At 51.0% G+C, this 27,489-nt stretch overlaps 2 protein-coding genes across 33 annotated transcripts in view; both read right to left on the bottom strand.

Moving 5' to 3' along the window:
* Nucleotides 1-40: 40 nt before the first annotated feature.
* Nucleotides 41-8,401, bottom strand: NDST2 (N-deacetylase and N-sulfotransferase 2). Of its 7 annotated transcripts, none has more exons than XM_077895013.1 (16): nt 8,259-8,401; nt 7,493-7,588; nt 6,058-6,096; nt 4,614-5,969; nt 4,339-4,426; nt 3,872-4,026; nt 3,502-3,687; nt 3,094-3,222; nt 2,780-2,962; nt 2,591-2,687; nt 1,940-2,063; nt 1,627-1,801; nt 1,256-1,426; nt 1,041-1,150; nt 767-869; nt 41-670 (listed from the first exon to the last, which is right to left on the bottom strand). In XM_077895013.1, exons 4-16 carry the CDS (start codon nt 5,616-5,618, stop codon nt 545-547), a joined length of 2,652 nt encoding a protein of 883 aa, XP_077751139.1. In that variant the 5' UTR covers nt 5,619-5,969; nt 6,058-6,096; nt 7,493-7,588; nt 8,259-8,401; the 3' UTR covers nt 41-544. The 7 variants fall into 7 exon arrangements, with proteins under 7 accessions (XP_077751139.1, XP_077751143.1, XP_077751144.1 ...); XM_077895017.1 differs by having other exon boundaries at nt 1,256-1,375; nt 7,353-7,588; XM_077895018.1 differs by having other exon boundaries at nt 1,078-1,150; nt 7,353-7,588.
* A 598-nt stretch (nt 8,402-8,999) lies between these two features.
* The window catches only part of CAMK2G (calcium/calmodulin dependent protein kinase II gamma), a 55,215-nt gene continuing 36,725 nt past the window's right edge, over nt 9,000-27,489 (bottom strand). For 5 of the 26 annotated variants that reach the window (XM_077895040.1, XM_077895042.1, XM_077895039.1 and 2 more), the window contains 9 exons: nt 21,693-21,725; nt 19,433-19,501; nt 18,222-18,266; nt 16,880-16,928; nt 15,572-15,685; nt 13,586-13,661; nt 13,176-13,270; nt 11,465-11,709; nt 9,000-11,021 (listed from right to left, as the gene is read on the bottom strand). In XM_077895040.1, coding sequence (XP_077751166.1) covers nt 11,477-11,709; nt 13,176-13,270; nt 13,586-13,661; nt 15,572-15,685; nt 16,880-16,928; nt 18,222-18,266; nt 19,433-19,501; nt 21,693-21,725 — 714 coding nt within the window. In that variant the 3' untranslated portion in view covers nt 9,000-11,021; nt 11,465-11,476. Of the gene's footprint in view, nt 11,022-11,464; nt 11,710-13,167; nt 13,271-13,585; nt 13,662-15,571; nt 15,686-16,879; nt 16,929-18,221; nt 18,267-19,432; nt 19,502-21,692; nt 21,726-27,489 lie in introns of those variants that run through there. The other 21 variants (XM_077895048.1, XM_077895044.1, XM_077895041.1 and 18 more) reach the window with 9 other exon arrangements.

Consider the following 27,489-nt stretch of genomic DNA (forward strand, 5'->3'; position numbering starts at 1 on the left):
TAGTCTAAGTTCCTCCCACTCCAGTGAGGCAGACAAAACAGAAAAATAAGGATGTTTATTTAAGGACATTTCTAGCCCACAGCTAGGGCTCATACTTAGCTCTATGAGCCACTGTCCGGCCTCGTCCCCATTCAATGTGAATGACATTAGGGAGGCCGGGCCACAGGTAGATCCCATTGATCCCACAGTAGGGGGTCCCTCCCATAGTCAGGTATAGATAGATATACTGCTGAGGATGAAGAGGGAAGTCACTGGATTAATAAGTTCCTCTACACCCTGCCTGGACCCTTTCATTCCTGCCCACCTTCTAAGACCATGGGTCAAAGGTGCCTAGTACCACGATGTGGGGTATCAAGGGAAGCCCCTTTATAAGACCCCAGAGCTGTGGGAAAGGACTGCCCTTCCCTTCTCAGCCATCCCAGGCCTGGGGGCCACTGAGGTAGAAGGGGCAGGGGCTGGGCCACTCTATCCCCCTTTTGGGCCCTGCTCTGGGCTTGCCCTTTAGGGAAGCAGGGGGCTTTTGCTGGTACAGGAGGCCCGGACATCAGCCCAGACTGGAATGCTGCAGTTCTTCCCGAAGCCATGAGGGCACTGGCTGTCCAAGCCGGCTTAGCAGCTTCGACAGATCCAAATTGTGGTTCCGGAAAAAATCCGTAAGAAAAAGGCGGGACTAATAGGAGAAAAATGGAGGCAGAAATGGTAAGGAGTGGGACAAGGATGAGATCTTAGAGGTAGAGAGGGATACCTTGTCCCAGGCTTTACTCACCTCAGTGTCCATATCTGGATACCTTCGGCCTTTGCTCTTCCCGAGACAGCGAGTCTTACCACCTTCAAGACCCTGGCACCAGAATCCCTTATCTTCATCAAACCTGCTTGACGAGAAGAGGCCGCTGGTTGGTAGGGAGAAAGGAAATTCAAACCCCAGAAATGTACACTACCTCTCCCAGCTCACAGGGACACACATCTCTTCCAAACAGACATGGTCAACCTGCTTCCCCATTTCCCCCAGATTCCTCCTCCCCTGGGTCATACTCTCCCACCTGAGGGTCCGTGTGTAGTTCAGAAAGGGTGTGATACCCAGGAACTTCTGGATGCTCTCCATTGAGGCAGCTGGGTTGGTACGCAGCTCTTGCCCATCCACAATCAGCAACTAAAGGGACAGGGATGTGGTTTCTTCTGTATTCCTTAGAAGCCTCTAGACTGAAGGAAGAGGAAGGGAAGGGGGACCCCAACAGGGTCTATTGGGGGACTGTACCTGTCCAGAGGGATAGTAAGTCAGCCAGCGCTGCAGATGGGTGGAATAGTAGCCAGGGACAAGACAGCGGTTCTGCAGGGAGCGAAGTGCCAGAGGGGCCTGAGAGGAGGCGGATATCACCTGGTAGAAGGTATAATTCAGAGCAACTGGGTCTCCATGTGCTCGCTGGTGCTGAAGGACAAGGAATAGGAAGGGAAGGGATGGGTGATTTGAGAGAATTACTCTGCCCTACTCTTGGTCTGGTGGATAAACAGCATAAGAACCCCTCCCCAGAGCGACTGGCTTAGTTTCCCTACCCTCTTCCTTCTGTCGCTCTAGCAGTCACCACTTCCCTCACTTAAGCCCTAACGTATCCCTAGTTTCAGGCTCACCTGATACCAGGAATAGGCCCTGTCAGCAGGGTTGGTGAGCACAGTGATGATCTTGGCTCGTGGCAGGAGGGCAGCCCCCCGACGTGGTACAACCTCTGAGTCAAAGTAGGTGGCACTTTTTTCAAACAGAAAGTCAGTGCTGGCATTGGAAGGGACAGGGAAGAAGTCCATGTACCTAGGAAGTAGTACAGATGAGAGGCAGAGAATTTGCAAAGTGAAGGGGCCAAACATCTGTGCTAGTGGAAGTTGGAACGGGGTATTTTGAGGGAAGGGAGTGTTCCTCTGAGAAACATTCCAAGGGTCCCAGCCTCACCAATCAATGCCCTTGTGGTAATTAGGGCCGTTGAAGAACTGAATCTCCTCAAAGGTGCTGGGGCTAGGGAAGCTGCTAGTCACAGCTGGGTGCAGGCTCAGGAAGAAGTGAATAGCTGTGGTCCCTAAGCAGGAGAGAAAGTTCAGGCTTTTGTGGGAAAGAAACCAGATCAACAACATGGACTTTAGGGAGGTGAGAAAATAACCACTCTGGGTAGTAATATCCCCTTTGGACAAACTAGACTGAGAGAAGCCCAGGGAAGTGTTAGAATAGTTTTCAGCCTTGACTGGATCAGAATCACTTGTGGATTTTTCTAAATATTTTATTCATTCATCTCTCTCACACACACACAGGCAGAGACATAAGCAGAGGGAGAAGCAGGCTCCCCATGGAACTTGATCTCAGGACCCTGGGACCATGACCCGAGCAAAAGGCAGATACTCAACCATTGAGCCACCCAGGTACCCTCACTTGTGGATCTTTAAAAAAAAAAAAAACAAAACACAGATGGTTCTGATGCACCACCAGAATTAAGAAACACTGTCTTAGGAGACTGGATTAAGGAGGGATGGGTATGTGAAGGGAATTCTTTGGCCAAAGAATCCTTTGGGTGTAAGGCAGGGAAAGAGAAGTTAGCTAGGGATGATTCACCTGTCTTCTGGGGGCCCACAATCAGGAACTTGGGGAGCCGATCACAGGTTTTCTCCTTGGACCAGATATCTTTGTGCCTCTTGTCATCACAAGGATTCTGAAGATGAAGCAAAGAATCAGATGTCTAATCTTTTTCTCAACCCTCCCCGCCCTCATCACATCTCTGGTCACCCTGAGCTCCACCCATACCTGCCAAAGGGGGCTTCGCTCTTGAGGGAATAGTTCAAAGTACTTTCGTGCGAGAGGGACAGGAGGAAGGGTCTGTAGGCGCAGCCGTGTCCAGCACTGGAGGAAGCGCACCAGGCTCTCAAAGGTATACAGGCCCAGCCGATCATTTCCATAATTGGACAGATGGGTCATAAAAATGCTGATCTGTAAGGGGGTGCCTGCATGTCAGAACTGGAGAGCCTACCCCACCTCAGAATCAGGCTTGGTAAGCAAAGGTCCCAGCCTCCATACACTTCGGCCCTCCAGTCTTCTAGCCCTTCCTCTCAGCACCTTACCGGATTAAGCAGCACTGTCAGAAAGAGCTCTCCACCTCGGATGCTCCTGTCTAGTTCACGAGAACCTCCGGGATATTCGTTATAGAAGATTGTGTGAGTGAAGAGGCCACACGTCTGCCGTGGCAGTACCTAGAAGAAGGGGGTTGGGGGGGGCGGGGAAGAGATGAGATTTGAAAGGTGGAATGAAAAGCAGATAAGGAACAAAAGTCCTAAGCATTAATGATTCCTTGGGTTTGTAGAGGTCTGAGTTATACCACTAAAACTCCTAGTATGTGCACTATGATGTTTTACCCCTCTACCCCCTATTATGTAAACTTGGACTAGAAGTTGATAGGAAGGAAGTCAATGCAGGGTGGTGGTTGTCTAAACATAGGAGTTTGATTCAAGTTTGTGTTGGGGGTCCCTCACCATAATGCCATTGTGAATGAAGCCACGGCGGTAGCGGGCAGGGCGGAGATGGGGGTACTCCTCAGTGCTGGTCACCTGGATGCCCCACACAGATTTCCAGGCCTCATAGAGCTGCGTGTGGATGGGGTATACACCCGAGTGGTGGGGGGCCACAGCATACCCCAGATCCGTGGGAATCCCATGCTCCTGGGAATGGCATAGACTCTCACCAGGACCTGGTGAGGTTTAGGGAGTAGAGGGTAAAGAGGGTGGGGATGCCTCCACAGAAAGAAAAATGGACAGGGTAGGGAAAGGGTACCCATTAGGGGAAGGTTGAAAAGGAAGCATTATCTTTGGGCAAAAGTATGGGGACGAGATCCAAGTGTCTCACCAGAGCAAACTGTTTGTTGAGCCTCATCTGGTCAGCCAGCACGGAGCGATTGTGGAACAGGTGTGGCTGCATGTGGCTCCACATGTGGGGGAACCACCAGAACTCTCTGCGGTGCTTCAGCAGCATGTCGTCCCCTGCATCCTCCTCCTCTGTCCCTATGATCACACACTGACCACTGACCACAGCCAGTTGGGCCCTGTGCCCTCCTCTGTTCCGTAACAATACTGACCACCTTCCATTCTTTGGACAAGATTGTTGACCTCTGCCTACCTAAGCCTATCTGTCCCCCCGCTAACTTGTCTTCCAGCCAACCATGCTAACCTAAATTCACATCCGCCGCCCGCTCCACACAACATTTTGATCCCAAACCCTGCCCCTTTTCTCTAACTTGTCTACCCAGGAAGATGAACAGTGAAGGGACAGATCACACTAAGACTGATATGCTGAGAGGGCAGAAGAATACTCACCAGTATGATAAAACTTGCCCGAGAAGCCCAGGTTGAAGGTGAAGTTGGGGACTAAGGTCCTGAGTTTGTTCTGGGTGGTCAACAGAGCCTGGAAAAGGTGGCAGGAACACGAGAAATCATGAGAGCACACTAAACAGAAGAAAAATGAGAAGCAGTGTACTTCTTGACTGAAAAGGGCAGAGATTATACCGATGACAAGCTCAGAGTCAGGGTAGTCTGATAGGATAGAGCTTGACACAGCTTCTAAGGAAAGCAATTGGAGGAAAAAGACTGACCTCAACATCAGCCACCTTCATGCGGGTACCTTCCTTGCCCACAAAGATGTCATCGATGTCTACTAAGATGTAGCGGTCAAGGTCTAGGCAGAGGCGCTTGCCAGTGAGGTACGCAACAGCATCAACAAAAACAAGCTTGTGGAGCCAGAAGGAAAGGCCATGGCCAAAGAGCACCCGTTGGATGCCATCATGAAGCCCCAGGTCCTGTATGACAGTGGGAAGCCGGGTCCGGCGAGGCACTGGTACTGGCACAGGGGGCTCAGCTGGCCGAAGGCTGGCAAGAAGCACTGGTTCATATGTGCTATGATTGGATTGGAAGATGGTCCAGTCATCACCAGGCAGTGGCCCAGGTTCTAGGCGGCTGGGGCGTGTGAGATGCAGTAGGGGGGCAGAAGGATTCACTTGGTAGTCCCGGAGCCCCAAATTTGAGTGTAGAAAAAGGGGAAAGCCCTTGAGCTGGGCACTTAGTAGGCTATGTTCATGGGCTCGGAAAAAGCCAATGATGCCCACACCATACTCCACACAGTACCGGTCTAGCAGTTCCCGACTCCACGCATCCAAGTTGACATACTTGAGCAGGTTTTCATAAATGACCAAGACATAGCGGCCACGGGTATGATCAGTCAGTGTGGGCATGTCCCCTCGGCCAGGTGCTAGCTCGGTGCTATAGCGAAAACGACTAGACTCCAAGATGGCCACAATCTCCTGTCCCAGCTGGGAGTATGCACTCTCCACAAATACAAGGACCACAGGTTCAGTTCGAGCTGTCTCTGGTGGCCTGGGGGGCCGTGGCGGGACTGGAGGACGCACAGGGCCAGGGCCAGCTGCTCCACCACTGCTGCAGTCTCCCAAGGGCAGGGGCAAGGGTTCCTTGGCCTTGGGGCTGGTGGACACATAGTAAGCCAGGAAGCCCATGGAGCCCAGACTGAAAGCAATCAGCAGCAGTATGAGGCGGTGCAGTTCCAGCTGCCGAGCTGGGCGTACCACCTTCCACAGCTTGAGCATGGCGGGGGAAGGGGAGGCAGGGAAGGGGAGGCAGGGATGGGGACTACCTCAGGGGATGGGAGGTAGGAGTTCTATAGGCTGGGGCTCTCTCAGGAGGGTAGAAAGATAGGAAAATAAGGGAAAAGGATTTCCTCAGGGTCAGCCCCCTGAAAAGCTGGAGTCAAGTACCCTTACTTTAGGGTAGGGGAGTCAGAAGGGGCAATAAGGGGCAACTGGACAGAGTCCATTGGTCTCAGGTCACCATGGCCCCCTGCTCCATGGCTTCAGGATGCAAATCTAGCGAGGTTCCACTCTCCGTCCTGCTGAGCTCCTCACATCAAAGGTTAACAAAGTTCATCATCTCTGCTCTCACTATTTATAAGACAGAAGAATCAATGGGTTACTTCTCCACCTGAAAGTGTATCTTTAATCCATTCCCCTCTTCACGCATCTCTCTTACCTCCTGCTCACAGGATGATTTCTTTTCCAAAAAAAGCTCCTGCAGAAGAACAACACAATCCGAGTCTCATACTTTCATTTCATAGCTTGTTCCCTTTCTGAAAACACTGTCTAAATTCCCCTTCCTGAGCTAATTTCTGAGCTAGAGCAGTATATTCAAGGGTTGGAAGGGAATAAATCTCATCAACAAGAGATCAAACAGTCCAGGAGGCTGAAAATGAACCTGCTCTGAAAAAAGTTCCCAGCCCAAGACTGAGCAGTTGGTCAGCCAGCAGGAGCTCTGGTCGGCCTGGGAGGGAGGGACGGAAAGCCCCACAAGTCCCGTGCTCCAACGAAATATCAGATAAGAGGAAACTCATGAGTCTGTTAATCTTCCTCATCAATCAAACCCAACATCACAAGCTAAAAGCACTAACGAACTTGCAGTCAGGAGGACGCTAGAGTGGGGGGAGTTGAAGAGGCAAGAGAAATGCTGCTAGGTAATCAGTCAATTCACTTCCAAATCCAGAACCTGGGAACTCTCTTTTCCATTGCTTGTGAAAAATTACTCAGCCCCTGCCCTTCACCTCACCTGCACCAGTGTCAGAGAGGTGACAAAAATGTAGCCCCAGGGCAGGGCACATCACTGGGGCCTGAGATAACCCAGAGAGCTGACTCCAGAGTCTCTCTATCACTTTAGCTTTCCTTCCTAACTTAGCCTAGGTGATACTATATCCTCATCACTGAACAGCTCAGGAAGGTCCTGAGCTAAACTGTGGAGACATGAGGGATTGAAGCCTGTTTCAAAAACAGCAAACTGAGTGGGGCTGGATGAGAGCAACAGGAGCTTAAGTCATATCCAACCAATAAGAGAGAGGTAAGGACAGTGTGATCAGAAAACAGTTTCAGGGAGGCCTAATTTTGGAGACTGTTTTCTTAAATAGATAGACTGCTTCTAAAAGCTTTAATGCTCCTCTCTCCAGCTCGGCCATTCCTAGTAAGGCCAATGACTGACAATCCCACTCTACTACCCCCCTCCCAGACACACACAACTCAGGGGTGATTAGGCAGAGACAGGGTTCCTTGGAATTGGGAGATAATTTAAGAACAGCTGGGCTTTGGTCTGGGTCAAATTAATGGACGTGAGAAAAAAAAAAAAAAAAAAAAGCTCGGGGAGGATCAAAATGGTGATGGGAAGGGGTAAATCCTAAGAGTTAAAGGAAACTGGAGGGAAACTGGGGGGTGGGGGGAGTGGACACTCAGGGTGTCTCACCCATTAATGGTAAGAAAAACAGCAAATAGTTACTGAGAGCTTACTCTTCGTCAGACATTCTTCTAAGAGCTTTCCAAATATTTAACGCTCACACCAGCCCTGGGAGGTAGGTAAGGAGTAGATACTATTATTATCCCCGTTTACACAGGAGTAATCTGAGGTCCAGAGAAGCTTAGTAACTTGCCCAGGATCACACAGCCCAGTGAGTGGAGGGCTTCAGAGTCAGGCCCGTCAAGCTCCACAGCCTGTGTTGGTAAACCGCTGCATGTCGGCTTCACACCTAGAAGCAGCAGCGATACTCAGGGAAGGGGCGCCCCGGGAGCTACTGGGGTAGAGCGCGGGGTGGGATGGCAAACCCCGAAGCAGGGACACGGGGCAGGGGTGCTGCGCGTGTGGGCAGCGCCGGGAGGTCTTGGGGGCAGAAACCGCGGGGGTCACCGGGCCTGCTGGGCGACAGCACCCGGGCTTAGGGACCGGGAAGGCGGGGCTGGGGGCCCCGCGCGGGGAGACGAGCGCTGCGGCCGCTGGCGGAGGAGGGGGCGCCGAGCAGCGACGACGGGATGCGGGGCTGGCGCACCGGGGGGGCACGGACCGGGGGTCCCTGCGGAGGAGGTACATGCGGTCACAGGTGGACGCCAAGGGAGCGCCAGCCGGGAGCCGGGCAAGGGACGCGCTGAGGAGAGCCGGGGGTGACATCGACGCAGGCGTCGGGCTGGGAGAGCCCAGAGGGAAGGCGGAGCCCCGCACCGAGGGCACTGAGGCAACCGGGAGGGCGGCGGGTGGAAGGGCCGCGGGAGAGGGCAGCGCGGGGCCGCGCCGAGGGCCGCCCGGGACAAGCCCGCGGGTGGTGATGGTGGCAACACTGAGGGGAAGTGTGAGGGGAGGAACTGCGGGCGACCGCGGGGGGGCCACAGTCTGAGTGGGGGTGGTTACCCTCAAGGGCGGCTCACCCGGCGGACTAGGCGGCGTCCCCGCTGGCCCCGGGCTCCGCCGCGTCCCGGGGCTGCCCGGCTTCCCAGCTCTCGGGGCCTCTGGCCGCGTCGCCGCGGCTCCGCCATCTCCGAGCGAACGCTCTGCCGCAGCCGGGCCCAACCACCGCGGCCACCCGGGGGGGGGGAGGCGGCGCGCTGCCGCTCGCGGCGCCCGCTCGGGTCCCGGCGGAGTCCGCGCCTCGCAGCCGCGCTGCCGAGCTGCCGGGCAGCCGAGCCGCCCTCCGCAGCGCCCTGGGCAGCGTCGGCCTCCCAGACTGCGGGCCGCGCGCCCCGCCCGGAGAGGCGCTCCCCCACCTCCCCGCCCGGTGGCACAGTCCGGCGAGCGTCGGGCGCCGGGGCTCCCGGGGCGGGGGCGGGGCCAGGCTACGGGCTCGTCCACTCCGCCCGGCGCAGGGGGAGCCGAGCGGGCCCGCGGAGGGCGAGGGGGCGGGGCGGGCCCTGACGCGGGCGGGGCCGGGGGCGGGGCGAGACCCCGGCCCACCGCCGCGGACCCGCAGCGTCGCTCCCCAGCCTGACTCGCCTTGGCCGCCGCAGCCCGCCGGGCGGGCTGCTTGGAGGCTGAGGAGTTTGAGGAAGTTTTATTCTAAAACGGGCCCCAAGGGAGTGGGAGAAGCTACATGTCTCCGTCTGAGGCCCTGTAACCCAGGCTGCTAAATCTTAAGCCCTTGGCCATCAGCCTCCAACAGCAGTAACACAATGGACTGTTTAAAGGTTATTTTATTAAATATCTTCAGTTCAAGGTTTCATTGTAACAAAGCTATGAAGGGTCTACCAACATTCAGAACAAACACTAACTATTTTTAAATTATTTCTATGTCATCATGCAAAAATTCTGCATCAAATGCCTTCCATTTCCTGTTTTAAAAGGTGATTTTTTTTTTTTTTTAATAGTCTATTGTCTATAGATGCTGACATTAGCCCCAGAAGAGGAGTAAGAATGCTAAGAAGTGGGGCTGGAGCAGCCATATGAAGCTATGGGTCTTAATGAACTCTAAGACCATTTTTCTTCAAGCCAGCAAAACCAAACCCTGTGGTGAAGGCGTCTGCGTGCTGGTACTGCAGGCTGCAGGGCAAGAAAGGGCGAGGGCCCAGGGGCTGAGGCATGCATGAGGTGCTCAGAGGAGCCTGGCTAAACCCAAGCACCAGCACCTGTGAGTCTGCTCTTCTCAGCTGGCTCCAAGGTAAACCTGTAGCTTTGCCTCTTCTCCCAGCTCCTGTGCCCCCTGAAGGTAGTCCAGGAAGCTAGGGCTTACCCACCTTTCCCCCAATAGTGCAGATATTTGTGCAGATAAGTCTGCACAGTTGTTCTGGAGAAACCAAGGCCATGACCAATTGCTCCTCCATTATCTTCTCTGCTGTCTGCTTAGAGTATAGATCTTTCCCTCCAGGAATGGAACTCCTTGAGCACAGAGAGGGACAATGAATGTAGGAGCCTTGGCTCTGGACACCTCTTTTGGGTACATGCAGGTGAGGGGGGGTGATGCCCATGCAGATTGTCCAGCAGTAAGTCATATACTTCAGGTGGTCAGTAGAGGCCTCTTTAAAGAGAACACCTCTTCTTGCCAGAGCAGTCGGGTCAATCTCAAAGACAGGAAAAGAGATGGACGTGCAGCAAGGGAAGAGTAAGAAGGGAGGCAGTCCTGAGGGCAGCCTGAATGCATAGAAACAACCATCAACTCAATCCCGCTGCCTCACTCCTCCCATCCCACAGGGGCACTTGGCAGAGGGCCCAGGCCCAGATGAGGGTCAGCACGGGGACCACCACCATGAAAAGGCAAGACAAGGATGGTCCAAATTAGCACAGAAACAGAACTGCCAAAAGCAGCAAGGGGAGCCCTGACCAGGGCGTGGCTCTCTCCTTGCTAAGTTATAAGAAAACAAACACAAAGCAAAGCAGCAACCCCTCCCTCTTCCCAGCTGCAGGTATTAGGGCTCAGTATCAGGGCCCACGTGCATTGTGCATCCTATAGAAATGGATGAGTGAGTACATGTCAGACTAACACGAGGTTTCTCATCAGCTTTGTAGCGGACACACTTCTGCAGCACCAATTCTCTTCCCTTCTACACTAAATGGAACAGTATAGCAACGTCCAGGCCCTCAGTCCCTCAGTTCCGAGGCCACTGCTTCTCAGCTGCCTCCACAGCAGGCTGGGAGCTCTGCATTCTCTCCCAAGTAGGTCTGACGGCCACGATGTTCTCATCAGCCTCATTCTAGGCGCTATGCAAGTTCAGAAGAAGTCCATTCCTAGACCTGGGGCAGGCAGGCCACCTCAGGGGCTGCAATCACATCACAGCCCCCAGAGCTCTGTCAGAGTTCTCACCTGGCCCCCCGAGTCCATGGAGGCCAGAGGCCGAGCTCACCTCTTCAAGGCTGGTGGGTGAGCCGGCTGCTCATGCCAGGACGGGTGTCACACAAACTCCTGCCTTCTTGCCAGCCCAAGGGCTATCGGTGGTTTTAAAACGCATCATGGTATGGATTCCATTTTTTTTTAAACAATCTTTTTTTCTTTTTTTTTCTTAAATGTAAAAAACACCTCGGTACAGCAGAGACAGACACGAAGGGCGGGCGGGAGGGCTGCATGCAGGGGCGTGCATTGGCTGCTGCCGCTTTGTAATTTAATTGTTTTAAACCTCAAACGAACAGGACTGCCGCTGTCACTCAGGCCCTCCAGAGCCACTGGCTGCGAAGGTTTGACCTCCGGCTGGGATCTCCTAATGCCCCTGTCAAAGAGGACAGATGTGGTAACAGAACAAAGGACAATAAGCACACAGATGAGTTCCAAGGACTTAAACACACTATACACATGGCCAAGTCTGCCTGAGAAGGTGGAGGATGGGGGAGAAGCTAGCATTTAAATATAACATCACTTCACATTTGCTGAGAGCAAATGCTTCACTTAGGAGTATCTTATTTAATCCTCACAACTCACAGAAATAGGAACCACTTTCTCTCTCTTTTTGACAGCTAAGGAAACTGAGGCTTGGGGTAGGGAAATAACCTGTTCAAAGTCACCCAACTTAACTTGGAGTCCTGGGGCCAGACACAAGTCTGTCTGCCCGCCTTTGCCACGCCTCTGAGATGGTCGAGATCTCCTCCCCCAGTGTGACTTTCCCACCTCTGATCCCACCTGTCCCCTACCTCACACCCCCCCTACCAGGTGCACCTGTGGCTGAGCTCACTGCAGCGGTGCAGCAGGGGCTCCTGAGCAGTGATAGTGGACATTGAGCCACTTGCCATCCCGGCGGTGCCAGACCCGGGTCTCCTCCGATTGGCTGGTGCGAGGCCGACCCTGCCCATCGATGTACTGGGTGAGGCGGATGTAGGCGATGCAAGCTGCGTCCTCCCCAATCACGTGGACGTGCGGGTTCAGGATGGTGGTGTGGATGGGCTTGCTGTTCTTGGACAGAACTGCAGGGGGCAAGGCAAAATGTAGGAGGTAGGAGGGCGTCAGGCCCAGGCACAGATTTTCCTCCCAGCCTGCACTTCCAGGTCTGCCCCTCGTTCCAGCAACCATTCTGGCAGTCTCTAAGTCCCGCAGACACCAGAGGTCAGGAAATCCCAGGACAACAAGTCTCAGTTATCCAAAAGGAAGAAAGAGGTGGAGAACGAGGATAATAGCAACTGCTACTTTAATCAGACATTGTGCTGGGGTTTTACATACATAAGCTCTATTTCTTGGTCAATATTTTTATTATAAGATAATGAAACAGGCTCAAGGAGGTTAAGTAATTTGCTCAAATCACACAACATTTGAACTCAGACCATCTGACTCTTTAACAAAGCCTAAGATCTTTCCACTCTTCCAGGCTGATGTTTAGATTTCCTAAGGGTTGGCTTGTCCCTAATTGGCTGCAGAGCAAAATCAAGAGCTTAAGATTTCAAAATGGATTTGTGATTTAGAAAAAAAAAATGTCCAAAGTTAAAATTGAATCACCAAAGCACCAAGCTCAGGATATTCCTGGGGTTCCCAGGTTCTTCTGGGGGAAAGCCAAAAGACGTTGTTTTGCCATTATCAGCCAGCACTGCAGATGGAGTTGCTTTTAATGAGATTCACATTTTAATTCATTTCAAATGTTGGATAGGGGCTACCTGAGACCCTCCTAGGGCTTCTATGAACTCTGAAACTGTTTCTGGCTAATAGAATTAGTTAGGTAGCCAAGGGTTTACATTTGAAGCTGAGACATGGAGAAGATGGTAGTTAGTAGAGAAAACAGTGACAAAATAAAACTCAGGGCAGGATGGGGAAGGCCCAGGATAAAGTAGGAAAGAAAAGAAAAAAAAAAAATAGGGAAGAGGAGGGTGCTAGAGTGGAGAGAAGGATAGGAGGTGGTGAGTCATCATCTTATCCCTGGGACTTCCACGAACAGTGCAGAGTGCACAGCCCCTCAGCCAGGACTGTCTCCCTCCGTGTTCAGGAGGACCCAAGCCACAACTTCTGATCTCATAAATCACCTCCAGTGCCCTACTACTTGCTTGTACATTCTTATCCTGGTTTTAATTTCCTCTACTGTGAAACCTGTAGATAGAGAGCTTCATTATTACTTGCTGACATCATCTCAACCTTATCTCAGTGGTTTCCAGTCCTCGTGGAAAGAGGCGAGGCTTAGAGAAATAGTGACCCTGACTGTGGCAACCAGCACTGCCACCGAGCTGCTGCAGAATGAAGGGACACGTGGGGTTCTGGAGCAGGTCCTTCAAAGGTGTCAGTTTAAGACCATCCTCAGGGTACAAGGAGGCAAACACACAGACCAGGGTGCAGCCAAGCATGTCAAATAAGGGAAAAGCGGGCATCTGGGAAGAGGAGGTGAGCAGGGACAGAGGCAAAGGGGGTAAAGGGGCAGGCAGGAGTATATCAGCAGCACGAACCCACTCACGATTCTCAAAGTAAAACTTATGGAAATCCATCCCCTCCACGAGGTTACCAAGGGCCTCAGGCTCAAAGGAAGTGAGGCCTGGATCGCAAATCTTCCTGCAGAAAGAAAAGCAGCCTGTCAGTCTCCTATGAAGACTGTCTTTCTTGTCCGTGGTGTCTGTCCTCAGCAGGTCAGCTATGGGCTAGGCCCAACAAGATGGCAAAGATCTTAGGGCCCGCCACCGGGACCCCATGGCAGGGTGGGATACTATCACAGGGTATCTACCCGGGAGAGAGGCCAGCCTAAGGGCCTGGGGTTTAATTCTGACATTGTGCCCAAGGCCCAGCTCTCCCTTTTCGCAGGCTGATGTTGGGGAGGAGGGAGGGCCTCGAGAGACAACGTGGGTCTCAAGAAAATGGGTCTCTACTCACGTGTAGGCTTCAAAGTCCCCATTGTTGATGGCCTCAATCAGTTGTTCTGTGATCTTAATGATCTCCTGTTTTCGCACTGTGGAGGGAAAAAAAAAATCCAGCAATTTACTTCCTAAGTGACAGAGAGCCCTCCCCAATCCTTCAGAGAATCCCTGTGATCTCTATCTTTAACATCGAGGCCCTCTTCAGGGAGAGCGAGCCCACTTTCTCTTCATTCCTTCTCTGTTGTCTATGGAGCTAATGGCCCCCTCCTCCTGAAGCCCACCCTTTCGTTATGGTTCTCTGGCCTTTATCTCCCTCTCCATTAACAAGTAGGATGCAGAAAACGCTCTTGTCTTTTACAATTGAGGAGGCTAGCCATCATTAATACTCTGCCTAGAGTCCGTGATCCCATCCCCAGCACATTTAGCCTCTAGAAGAAGCATCTCCTGATATGGCTGTCTCCATTGCCTGCTTACTTCTCTCACCTGAAGGGGCTCAGTCAGGTCTCAGTTTCCACCACACCACACCACCCCCAACCCTCACTCAGTGGTCCAGAACCTAGCCCTGGGCAACAGCCAGCCTGAGAGCAGAACCTAGCCAGGGATGAGGGCTCTAAAATGATGAACAGAGCCCTGGGATGGATGCTTAATTCTCTTCACCTTGCTCATCTCCTCCACAGGGCTTTTCTGGGATAAAGGATCTTGGTACTATAAACACTCTTTCAATGGAGCTTCTCACCAGAGATGGCTCCGTTTACCCTGGATGAGCCTCGGAAAAGCTCTAAATCTCATACCAGCTCTCATGCCAGGATGTGTCCCTCAAGAAAACCAAGACAAGGCTCAGAATGACAGGCAGGCAGAACTGGAGCCCTCAGAGTCCCCCACCCCCATGCTATCCAAAGCCGAGGAACTGCTGGTGGTACCCTGCACTCATCGGCAGTTCACTGACAGGGAACAGCACTGTTAGCCGGAGCACCACTAGGGTAAAGGAGGGCTCAGACTGAGCTCAGGCTAACCCTGACCAGAGACCCGGGCTGGCCCAAGCTACAAGCCTTTCCTCACAGGAGCAAGAGGCTGCAAGACAAATGCGAGCATTAGAACAGCACAGCCGAGGGGCACAGCTGGGAGAGGACAGCACAGCCAAAGACACCACCAGGTGGGGCCCCACAGCCACCAGCGCTGTCACGTAGGCAGCTCCAGGTGAGTAAGCAGCATGTTGGGGGAACAAACAAGCTCTACCCACTTTCCAGAGGCAAGCAGGTACGTGTGTACACACGCACACACACACACACACACAAATATACACACACACACACACATTCCCTCTCCAACCTCACTGAACCCATTTGTAGGACCTGACTGGGGCCCTGTGGGTGAAGAGGATCGTGTTGATAAACTCTAAAAGGATAGACAGTAGAAGGAAAAGAAGCAGACAAAGGCATTCTCTACATGACACAACTTAGACGTTCTACTATCTCATGTCTTTTTCATTACAGAGCTCTGAGGTAGGTGCTATTTTATTCCCACTTTATAGATAAGGAAGCTGAGGCTGTGGGAGGTTCAAGCTACTTCAGGTGTGTCTCGCCCCAAGCCTCATGCTCTCAATATGATATGTTGAGCCTCAGGCAACACCCCATCCCAACATGGTTCTCGGCTACAGCAATTTCACCATCACCCCCGCTCCCACCACCTTTGACCTGATTTCTGACTTGGCCTTTCTTCCTGGCTCATTGCTGAGGCAAGGCCCACCAAATATCCCAGGGGCTTTCTATTCCTTCCCACCATGTTCTTCCACCCACTCTTGATGTCTTTGGGCCCTGGTCCCAGGGGCCCCTGCCTGGCCTTAAAGGCACCTCCAATCAGCTCTCCCACCCAGCAGAGGCCGAGCTCCCCAAGCTTACTGAGATAGACAGCTGGGTTGGCCTGACAGCTCTGGGGGGATCCCTGAGGGGCTTCAGGATGAGCCAGGGAGACAGAAGCCAGATTGTGCCTCCCTCACACTTACTGGCTGAGGAGCAGAGAGAAGGCTGGGGCTGCATGCCTGCAGAGGGGGCTGGTCTGTCCCGGGAGCTCCGTCCTTCAGGCACCGAGCTGCCATTCCCAGTGCGGAGCGGGGCAGCTAGCCAGCCAGGGCAGGGCAGGGCAAGGCAGAGCAGCCAAAACAAACAGAACAAGGCAGGTGAGCGAGCAAGCCAGACAGGACCCAAGCCCGTGGCACTGCAGAGCCGGGGCAAGGCAACGCCTCGGGCTGCTGTGGACACTGGACCACATCCCACGCTGCCACCTCTGCCAGAGAGGCCTCCCAGCTGACAGTCCCAGGAAGGTGCACAGTCTTGGGCTTGTGGCTTCCAGAGGAGCCTTTGAACAGCCTGTACAGGTACCCATGCTCCCGGGGAAGATGTCACAGGGGGCTAGGCTACAAGGTCAAGAGCCGTGAAGGAGCCTCCACCAGCATCTCCAGAACTGAATTGCTCTGGCCTTAATCCCAGCAGCCTTACAAGTACTGGTTTTAACTCCTTTATATGTTTATGCTTTTTATTTTTTTCAGGTTCCAAAGGTTCAGTGCCCCTTTACTGCTCCTGGGGGTGCTCTCTCAGCTCTGTCCTGCAACTTTTCTGCGACCCTGGCCTCAGGTCACTTACTGATGGCAAAGGGAGCAATCCCAGGAGGCCAAACCAAAGTGCAGGACAGAGATTCCCACTGGTCTGGTCTGCCACGCCCTCCCACACCCCCTGGCCCTCTGGCCAGGCCCAAGCTTAGGCTGGTGGTCCTTACAGGACCACTAGGACATGGCCAAATGTGGTCCTGACTCCATCATTCATGCCAAGATTTTGCGACGATAGTCGCTGATCCCAATGTACCCAAGGACTGTTCCGGTTTTAAAGCTGAAAGTTCCACATCCCGGGAGTTGCTCCAGACCTAGGGAAATCGGGACGACTGGTCACCCTACTAATGACTCACTCTATATGTGGGTTACTGCTCCAGGGACTCAGGATGTTTTCTGTACTGGGATGTCCTATCCTTATCAGCAACAGGGACAGTTCTCTGAGCCCTGGCCCCAGAAAGGCCCAGGAAAAGCTCTAGTTTAGCTATTCCAGACTTGGGGTCAAAAAAGAGAAATCTCTTGCCCAGCCAGGCCAGACAGCGACCTCACATCTTAGCCCGTGGAAAGTAGCTTTTCTGCCAAGCCCTCTCCTAGAGTATAAGGAGGCACCATTCTCAGTTCTGGGGACAGACAAGACAGGTACCCCATTGGAACCAAGGTACCTGGGACATTGCTGGGGTCCCTTCCCCACCAAGGGCCAGCACCTACCTTTAAGGTCTTCATCTTCTGTGGTGGTGTTGCAGCTCTCTGTAGAGCCCTGTAGGCCAAAAAGAACACGTTTCTATACACTCAGGTCCTTGGAAACTAGAGGAACCGAGCAGAACAAAAGCAGCGTATGTGCTCTGCAGGAGGTACAGGGAAGAATCATAGAAGGCTCTATTTACACCCTTGCCATCCGACTTTTATAGAACCTTGGATTCCCAAACTCCTTCCCTAGTCTTCCTCAACTCAGTAAATGAAACTATCTATCCTGTCATTAAAGCCTACAGTCGTCGGGTTGGCTGGGTGGCTCAGTAGGTTGAGCATCTGCCTTCAACTCAGGTCATGATCTCAGGGTCCTGGGATCGAGCCCCACAGCAGGCTCCCTGCTCAGTGGGGAGTCTGCTTCTCCCTCTCCATCTGCCCCTCCCCTCTAATAGCTTGTCCTTGAGGCTGGAAGAAAATGCGTACTGCTATGAAGCCGTAGTAGCAGGCCTGCGTCATCACCCTCCTGCTGCTCCCCTCCCAGCTCCACGCTCTTAGCTCTGCTTCATTTCCCCTGTTCTGCATACATACTAAGCTCCTGCATTCGCAGCTCTCTGGTCTAGGGCACTCTGCCCCTGCCCCAGAGTCTGCCTGGCTGTCTCCTTCCCACCATTTAGTTTTTAGCTCAAAAATCACCTCCTAAGGGAGGCTCTTCCCTGACCACTTAAGTAAAAGCCCTGTTCACCCCCTCTCTTCACTTAGTGTCATTTTCTTCATAGCACTTACCACTACTGGATTTTATTTTACTTATTTGGTTTTTGGTTTATTATCTGCCTCCCCTACACCTGTGGAGAGAGATTTTTGTCTTGTCACCTCTGTAGACCAGAGCCCCGGATGGTTTGGGGCTCGATAAATATTTACTAATGGTGGTGCAAATAAGAAGACAAAGCTATTGAAGGCATAATGGGGTGAGGCAATGGAGGATGCTCTAGGGTCTGATTATACTTTTGTCTCTTTTTTTAGCTGTTTGCTGTCATTTAAGCCTCACAAGTCATGGACGGACATTCCATTATTATTATCCTTAATTTATAGGTAAGGAAGTTGAGGTGCAGAGTGCTAGAGTGACTTATTCAGGGGCCTAGGATTCAAACCCAGGCCCATCTGACTATAGGGCCTGAAGTATAGTACCGTTCCAGGGAACAGAGCGACAAACAGGTACACATTGTCTCCAGCCTAGACTCTGCACACACCTTGGCCTCAAGGTGCAGCCTGTAGGCTGCCATCTGCAGGACCTACAGACTCTGTGATCCAGCCCACCTCTTTCCTGCTGATCTTTAAAGCAGGAGACCAGCTCAGGACCACTCACCTTGATCCCATCTGTAGCGTTGTGTACCACGGTGGTTTGTGGCTCCTGTGAGAGAAGATGAAAATTATCCTCCTGACCTGGGGACAGACCTACAGCTCTTCCCTGAGGGACCCCATCCTTTACCCCAGTCCCTCATAGACCCTATCATGACCACTGAGGCCTGCCTGCCAGCCAGTCCCATAAAACAAAATGTTCTGGCTCAACTAGGTCCAGGCAGCTGGGAAGCCCCAGATTTAGGGGACAGTACTGGCTGAGCAAGAAGGCCAGGCCTGACACTTAACAAAAGCAGGTACCAGGGAAGCTGAGAGGACAAGGAATCTGTCCCTGATTCCTGCTGTGATTCCTGCTGGATCTGAGTGTTCTTTCCCCACAGGATAAGTACACTGGAAGAGCTGTGGGGCTGAGGCACAGGCCAGGCCCTGCCAACAGTATTCATCAAGGGGTGGGTAGGAGGCAGGGATAGAGGGAGAGTGGACTAAGGTCTCTCAGAAAGACCCAGAATGCCCCCTCAGCAAGCTGAGCCTATGGAGCTACCTGCTTTACCATCTTTTGCCTTCCCCAGAGTTCCTTTCCCTGTTGTGCCATGAGGTAGCATGGAGGTCCAGGTCTGCAGGAAGTAGGAGCAACAGGTACAGTTCCCCTCCTTCTCTCCCAGTCATTCCTCTGCTAACTCTCTAGTTAGTGCTACTAGCAGAAAGATCTCTGAGAGCACACAGTGCCCTCAGCACGGAGCTCTCCAGGAACTCCAAGACCTCAGCACCGTCCAGAGGTAAGGGACCCTAGCCCTCCTTCCTGTTCATAGCTTTGCAAAGGAGAGGCTGAAGCAGATTTTATAAGGAGGACTCCAAGAACTGAATGACAGGTCCCAAGAAAGCTCCTACCCTCTGATAAGCCACTCACCTTCCTGGCCCTTACGGCAGACCCATGGGGGCCCAGCCTGGGGCTAAGAGGTTTAGTTGAGAGCCCTGACCACTCTTCCCCACCCTCAATAGCAAAAGGAGCAGGAGCAGCAGTTCTGCGGTGCAGGAAGGAGCATGGCCACACAGGACAATGAGGGGGAGGGGGCCCATGGGGCAGTACACAAAGCACCCTGCTCTACAGGGATGAGAAGGAAAGGCCCAAGGAGGCCTGGGAGGGAGGGCAAGAAGAGGAAAGGAGAGAAGCGGGAGGCAGCCAGGGGCAGGGGCGGAGAAGCTGTAGTCAGGAGGTACCATGGCCGTCTGCAAGGGCGCGGGCTCTTGGGCTGGGCTTACGAGACTGTTTTTGTTGTTGCTCTGTGGCTGAGACAAGAAAACAGATGGTTTAGTTCCTCTACAGTCACCGAAGCTGCTAAGGTTTGACTCCCAGACCTCCCTTGCCCCCGGCCTGGCCCGGAGGAGCTAGGCCTGAGGTGGCCTCCATCAAACTATGTGGATGGAAGCAATGATCAGAGAGATGATCGACTGGAGGGGGAGTAGTATTTGGAGGGGCCCAGAGACCTAACACTGGAGGTATCCTTAAGGTGGGACCAGCCCAAAGACTTGTTTCAAAGCATCTCTCCAGAAATCTCTGCTTATGCCAGATGCCATGTCATTGCACAATCACATTTCACAAAAAATAAATTCAGGATCTTCTCATTTTACAGGGAAAAAGAAGGGTTTATAAGAAAGCAGAACAAAATGCAGAAACTCTAGGTCCCCTATCTGTGGGCAGTCTCCTGCTGCCCTTTCAACCTGCCACTTGCATTTCCTTTCCTTTAAAACACCAGCTTGAAGCCTGATCTGAAAAGAAGAGGAACATGAAGAGAAAGAAAACCTCACCTAGAAGATGGTATCCAGAGAGGAAGGGGCGGGGGGATATATTGACTTTGGATACAAAATGCACCCACTGCCCCCACGGAGCGGAGACAAGGCTGTGCTGTTGGCCTTTCTGCCTCATAAATCTTGGTCTTGCTCAATTGGGAGTTGAGGGCAGAGCTCCAAGGAGGGGAAGGTGAATCCAGGGGGGTGACTGTGGCTGCGGTCCCAGAACCCAGCCCCTAGGAGAGTAGGCTGCCCAGCAGGCCAACATTCCTGACAGCAGCAGACCACTGGGCTATCTTGGGATATCTCCTTGCCTTTTGAAATGTTATACTGAGTGGCCCAGGAAGGGAGGGTTTGGGGAGGATGGTGAGGAAGGAAGGAGGCTGATCTCCAGGGCAGGGAGCCATATCTGTAAGAGGCTCTCTGCCTCTTCCACTGCCCTCACCAATGTACTCTGTCTCACTGGGAGTCCCAGTGGAGCCAGTGGCCACTGAAGAACAACCTGATGCCTGCAAGTTCTTCAAAAGACAGACAGCCAAACATGTAGCTACCATCTCTGAGCAGACACAAATGAGGACACACTGTCAGGTCAGATGTGCGTCTCCTCTCCTAGGATACACATGGAAAGCTATCCAGACCGCCCTACTTCTTCTTGCCTTGAGGCTTCTTTTATGGTCCCTTGGATCAGACTTGAAGGAATCCAACCCTAGGTTCCTGTCAACAGCTGAGACGTCCCCAAACACAGGACTAAGCATAGAACCTTAAGCCAGGCACCAAGTGCTACCACACTCCACTGAACCCTGCAGGCTGGAAAAGAGGGGTCCCAGCAAGAGTCAGGAAGTGGGTCTACACTCACATGAACTCTGCTCTCTTCCAATCCCCCGCAGAAGAGGCAGAGCCATCCTAGCTCAGCTACTAAGTCCAATCTGTTTGGGGCTGCCTGAATGAAGGATGTCCTGCCGGCAAAGCCCAGCTGAGACAGAGACCCTGGCAGGGGGCAAAGACTCCAGGGTCTCCTTAAAGCTGCTATATCTGCAGAGGGTTGGGATGTCAACCAGGTGGCCCCACCTCTGGCTTTAATGGATGCTTTCATAACAATCCAGGCTGCTATGCTCCCCGTGGTGGCCTGTGTCCCATGAGAAAGGAGGTGACATTCTCTATAGTCTTTCAGCTGTTCCCCAACCCCTGTGGGGTGGGTAGGAAGGATGAAACGTTGGGCACACCCTGCTAACGGACGCTCACACAGAGGCAAAGGCCCAGAGAGTGAGGCTGAGGGCTGCGGGCCTACAACCAGTTCCTCCGCCCAGATGTCCACTGGCTGCCAGTCTGTGGGAAGTGCTGGGTGAGCAGGGCCTCTCCTCCTGAGCAACAGTGAGTGAGGGTCTCTCCCTGTGACTGCCACCTGGCCCCAAGTCCCTGCTAGCTTCCCTTTCTGCCCTGGGCTGCTGGAGGCAGTCGGAGCTCTGCAGCAGGGAGTGCCACACCACACACTCCGATGCCCACTGTTGAGGCCACCGGGAGACCTCGGGCAACAGGCCCCTGCCTGGCAGGACAGGCCGCGCTTGCCCACACAGCACAGACATGCAGTGAGGATGAGTGAAGCACACGCACATGGCAGAATGGGTTTGCGTGGCTGGCAGGCGGGCGCAGGCAGCATGGATAGGCAGGTGGGTGGGCAGGCAAGGCTCACCATTAGGTGCACGCTGGAACTCGACTTCCTTTTCTGGACACACCACAGCGAAAGGGAAAGAGAAGGGGAAAGAGGAGGTAAGACGAGAAGCACAGAGATGCTGCAGGTTAGTGCACCAGCGTGGGCTCTGCCTCAGGAGAAAAGAGCGGAAGAAGGAGACCTGGAGCCCAGCACCAGAAGGATTCAAACAGCACCTAGACCACCAGGCACACGAATCCCTCCACGCCCTGGGACAAGAGCTCCGTTGCTGTCGGGTTCACAAAGAGAGATTTAGTGTATTCTAAGATGCCTCCGCCTTGCTCACAGAAAGCTCTGGGAAGAGGTTAAGTCACAAGTTTGTAAAGATAACATTCTGCTGCCAATTTATAGGTTTGGGCTTGTAAGGCGGGCTCCTTGTCAGGTTATGTGTCTTCTCTCATTACTAGGTCTGCCTACAGTTCAGGTGAGCAGCTACTGGGCAAATAGTAAAAGCCATTCAAGGTCATATTCAGCTTTGGAAACCTTAGACTTCTGAACTGAGACTTTTTTTCTTTTTCTTTTTCTTTTTTCTTTTTTTTTTTTTTTTTTTTTGCTGCATCCTTACACTGCTTTTCAGAGAAAGATGTTGAGCTTTTGAAAATCATCTGATAAACAGTGAGCTGGGGGCATCCTTTTCTTTGTTGGCATGGCCACGCTCACCTAGAAGATTTCAATCTCACTGCATCTTGCAATTAGTGGGAAATGGGAAAATAGGGGTGCTGGTGACTAAAAGTGCAGTGATCATGAAGATGTCAAGATGTAACCTGGGGGGGGGGGGGGCGGGTTGCTAAAAGCAGGGATTCCTTAGCCTCAGCCAAATAGATGCTCAGATTTTTTGTTCAGATGTGAAACAAAAGCATACAAATAAAGGCCACATGGAGCAATGAAAATACATCTCAGAAGACTGTGTCTAAAAGGTGAAAGGGACTTGAGAAGTTTATAATTAGCTTGCTGGGAGACAGAAGTCCCTTCAGAACATGTCTGCCTGTTGTCTGACTACTGTTCTAGGCACAGTGAACGAGTCAGGTAAACGTTCCTTCTTCAAGAAGCTGACATTCTACTTTAGAAGACATTTTCAGGACTATAATAAATTCAAAAGAAAGGGACTACAAGTATTTAAAAGAACTTAAAATTATATCTAAAGAAAAAGAAAGCCTAGCGTTGCGTGGGTGGCTCAGCAGTTGAGCGTCTGCCTTTGGCTCAGGGCGTGATCCTCAGTCTGGGGATCGAGTCTGGGGATCGAGTCCCGCATCAGGGTCCCTGCGGGGAGCCTACTTTTCCCTCTGCCTGTCTCTACCTCTCTCTGTGTGTCTCCCATGAATAAATAAATAAAATCTTTAAAAAAATAAACGAAAAAGATAGCCTAAGAATAATTGGGCTGCTGCTTCTTTTTTAAAAAAAGTATCTTTATGGCCAATGTGGGGCTCCAACCCATGACCCTGAGATCAAGAGTCACATGCTCTAATGAGAGCCAGGAGCCCCCAAATTAGGCTTCTTTTACAATAGCCTTTCATTTATGCCCAAATATGTAACTTTATTTCCAAAGTTATTCGTCAAAAAGAGGAAGTTAGTTTACATTCATATTTATCCTTTTATCCAACCAGAGTGTTTACAATGTGAGGGAGGGTCCATCTCTGTCACTTCATCGGTGCCTAGTGAAATACCTTAAAGGTAGGATACGATCAACAAACTTCCTCTGAGTTGAACTGGGCTTGCTGACTCTGGTTTCCCCTCAGGCTAAAGCAGAGCACAGGTCTCTAACTTGCCCAACATTGCTGGCGTGAAGGCTGCGGGAGCACTGACTGGGCCCACCCTTGGTCCTGGTGGTTTACAGGCCCTGGCTGTGTGGTACAGGCAGCTTTTACCTGGACCTTTCCTTAAGCTAAGCACTTTCAATTGTTTGCTTCATCTAATGGGCAGTAAATTCCCAATCCTAGCTGGCTCTCTTTTTCCTCAACTGTCCTGCATGCAAACCCAAGATCCTTTTCTGCTCCAGGCCCTGACTTTACCGGCAGCCATGCATAGCTGAGCTCCTCTCAACCAGCACATTGCAGCATGGTTTAAATACCAGGTCATTTTAAAAGAACCACATCTCACTTTTATTTAAAAATTAAAATATTGATTTAAAGTTTGAAGCCAGGGCAGCCTGGGTGGCTCAGCGGTTTGGCGCCGCCTTCGGCCCAGGGCCTGATCCTGGAGACCCGAGACAGTGTCCCATATGGGGCTCCCTGCATGGAGCCTGCTTCTCCCTCTGCCTGTGTCTCTGCCTCTCTCTCTCTCTCATGAGTGAATAAATAAAATCTTTAAAAAAATAAAGTTTGAAGCCAGAAAAGGATTTGTTTTTTTTTTTTTTTTTAATATTTTTAATTTTTATTTATTTATGATAGTCAGAGAGAGAGAGAGAGAGAGAGAGGCAGAGACACAGGCAGAGGGAGAAGCAGGCTCCATGCACCGGGAGCCCGATGTGGGATTCGATCCCGGGTCTCCAGGATCGCGCCCTGGGCCAAAGGCAGGCGCCAAACCGCTGCGCCACCCAGGGATCCCCCAGAAAAGGATTTGAACCTACGTTCTATACTTCCACAAATATTCAAACAGTACTTCACGAGATGCCTATATCCCCCCCTTTTCTTTCTTCTTTCTTTCTTTCTTTCTTTCTTTCTTTCTTTCTTTCTTTCTTTCTTTTCTTTCTTCCTTCCTTCCTTCCTTCCTTCCTTCCTTCCTTCCTTCCTTCCTTCCTTTCTTTCTCTCTCTCTCTTTCTTTCTTCTTCTTCTTTTTTTTTTTTTTTTAAGACTGGATGGCCATTCTGGCCTGGGATGAGCAAAACGCATTAACTCTCCTCATCTAGGGGCCTCTCAGGATCTGAGAGTTTCTGGCCTCTCCAGTCTTGTCCTCATACATGGCTGTCGTTCTTCTACAGACACTGCGTCCCTGTATCTGCTCTCAGAGAAATCAAACCAAAATCTGGGGTCCCTAAATTCAAGAGCAAAAAGTGGTCTTGATGTTCCAACCAATGCTAAAATCCTAGCATCTTCTGAAAGCTTCTGGACAATGAAGAGGAAACTTCCTATAGACCTTAAGTGCCAGGAATTGGGAAGGGAGAAGCTGGGAAAGCAAGGTGGGATCTATACGGGACCCAGGGTGCTCACAGGTCAGCATCTTCTGGGCAACCTCACAGGACTCCCTCATATACACAGGTCATGACTTTGACCTTCAAGAGAGTCCAGAAAAGTCAAACCCCACACCTCTTGCTTTGTCTTCTCCTCTGCCTTTTGCAGCACTTCCATCCAACCATTCATTGTTTTATGTATATATCTAAAAATATACATACATTCTAAAAGGTCTGCAGCCACATTACAAGCAACTAGAAAAACAAAAAAGGGGGAAAAAAATCCACTCCACCTGTAATCCCATATCTCTTGCTAGTCTTTTTTCTTACATAATTTAAAAACATCATTATAAGCTACATACAAGTTGATGCCTTACTTTTATTTTTATTTTTTTTTTGATGCCTTACTTTTAAAACAAATAGTATTTTGATTTTTATTGTGATTATCAAAGTAACGCACAGTGTAGGTAAAAAAAAAAATGTAGAAAACAGAAAAATATATAAAATAAAAGTTTCCCAAATTTCCATTGCCCAGCGAAGTTACTATTATAACTTCATGGGGTTACTTCCACTTCTTCTTCCATCCACATAATATATACTGAATACAATCAACATCTTTTTTCAGACAAAATTTAGATGACAGTGTTCATACTGCTTTATATCCCACTTTTTCCAATTAATATAAACATATTACATAGTCATGAAAATTAATAACTCTGTCAAGGTCTAGTAAAATGGATTTCCTGTATTTAGCCATTATTTTACTGACTTTTGAAATCGCCTCCAATTTTTTCAGTGAGAAATAGTCATGTTGAATAACCTTCTGTTTTCAGTTTTTCCATATTTTGAATTATTCTTTTTTTAGCCCAACGTTTATTTATTTTTTTTTAAATAATCTCTACAACCAGTGTGGGGCTCGAACTCACGACTCCAAGATGAAGAGTCGTGTGCTCTTCAGACGGAACTAGCCAGACGCCCCTTGAATTATTTCTTTGGGAGAAATTCCCAGAAGGAAAATTAAAGGGTAAAAACAGCAGGAACATTTTTATGGCTTTTGAAAGGCAGGCTGTTTCAGAGAGGGTCACTGCTATCACAAACTTAAGAGTCAAAATATGGCACCTCATTCCAACTTGTGTTTTCTCTTCCCTGACACCAGTGAGGCTAAACATCCACATTTGTTAACTAGTTTTACCTCCTCTTTTTTAGGTTGTCAGTGCAACTTCTCTGACCATTTATCTGCTGGATTTTTTGGGGGGCGGGGGACGGACTATTATTTGTTAGGGAAAGCTTTTTGTATAAAAATAATATTAACTCTTCCCATCACATCTGCTGTGAATATTTTCCTTAACCTGTTGCTGGCCTGTTAATTTTGATTGGCCATTCCCTTCTTAAACATTTGTTTCTCTGCCTTTGTTCCCACCACTATATTCAAAGTCTTTTTCTCTGCACAAAACTCACTGAGCACATAGCAGGGTCAGACATTAGCTTTCCCACATAGCTCTCATTTGAAACAATTTAACAGTTTCTTTGCCTTGCCCTAATCCCTCCCAGGGCTCTCTAAGGTCTGACACTGTTGCACACTTCTGTACTTCCCCCACCTCCTCTGTTCTGTTTCCTTTGATGATTCCTCTTCTTCCAGACTCTCAATGACAGAGGGCCCTGAAATTCTGTCTTTACTGAACTCTGAAACCTTCATGCGCTTTAGATTCATATGGGAGAAGGGGAATGTTATTAAAATTCAGATTCTGCCTCCCACCCAAGGCTTCCTGAATCTGAATTCCAAGCTGGACCGTGGAAGCTGTATCTTTTTAATTAGCTCCTTACACGATTACATGGTTGCACCTGACACTCATCCTTGGGGCCCCAAACATCTAGAAAGTTCCATCAGAAACCTGTCTTTCAATGGCTCTTTTATCTGTCTTTTCACCACCACCATGGCTGTTACTGCTTTATTTCAGGTCCTATTTTGTGCAATCATTCTCCTTCAGCCTTTCAGAGCTACTGAAGTTCCCAGAATCTTCACGCTATTTCAAACCTATGTATCTTGTACAATTCCCTCTGCCTGGAATATCCTCCCCCCTCTCCTGCCTGCTTCAACCTAGCAAGATCAGATCAACGGAGTTCTTCAAACTCAGTTCATGGGCCATCTCCTTCAGGAAGATTTCCTGTTTTGTCTCAGATGCTGGTCTCTGCTCTGCCAGGGCCTGCCCTGAGCACATCTCCTTCATAGGCCCCCCCAGACCATGCAGGACTTTCTGGTTTCCCTGTCTCTCCCTCACTCTGAACACCTTAAAGGGTGGGTTATGTGGCTGTTTTCCCAGCTTGTGAAGCACAGAACTAGCTGCATGAGTGAACTCACGTGAGTCCTCATTCCCATCCCGAACTGCATGTCCAGTGCTGAGCTCTTTCCTGGGCTCCACCAGCTACTTCCCGTCACCTTAAAAGACCTCTCCACCTGGATCTCCACCTGTCTCTGAATCTCAGTGTGGTCCAAATAAAACTCTGGCTATCATGATGGACATTCTCTCACAACTATCCCATTTCTAACAGAGGTACCACCAATTCTTCCAATTGGTGGTCAAAATTCTAGGAAATTTGACATTATCTTAGATGGGTCCTTTTTAATACGTCCAGAGTGAACCTTTGATACACCTCTAAACAGAGCCAATATC

This window comes from Canis aureus, chromosome 4 (assembly GCF_053574225.1).
Source record: "Canis aureus isolate CA01 chromosome 4, VMU_Caureus_v.1.0, whole genome shotgun sequence".
In the NCBI taxonomy this organism is placed as follows: Eukaryota; Metazoa; Chordata; class Mammalia; order Carnivora; family Canidae; genus Canis; species Canis aureus.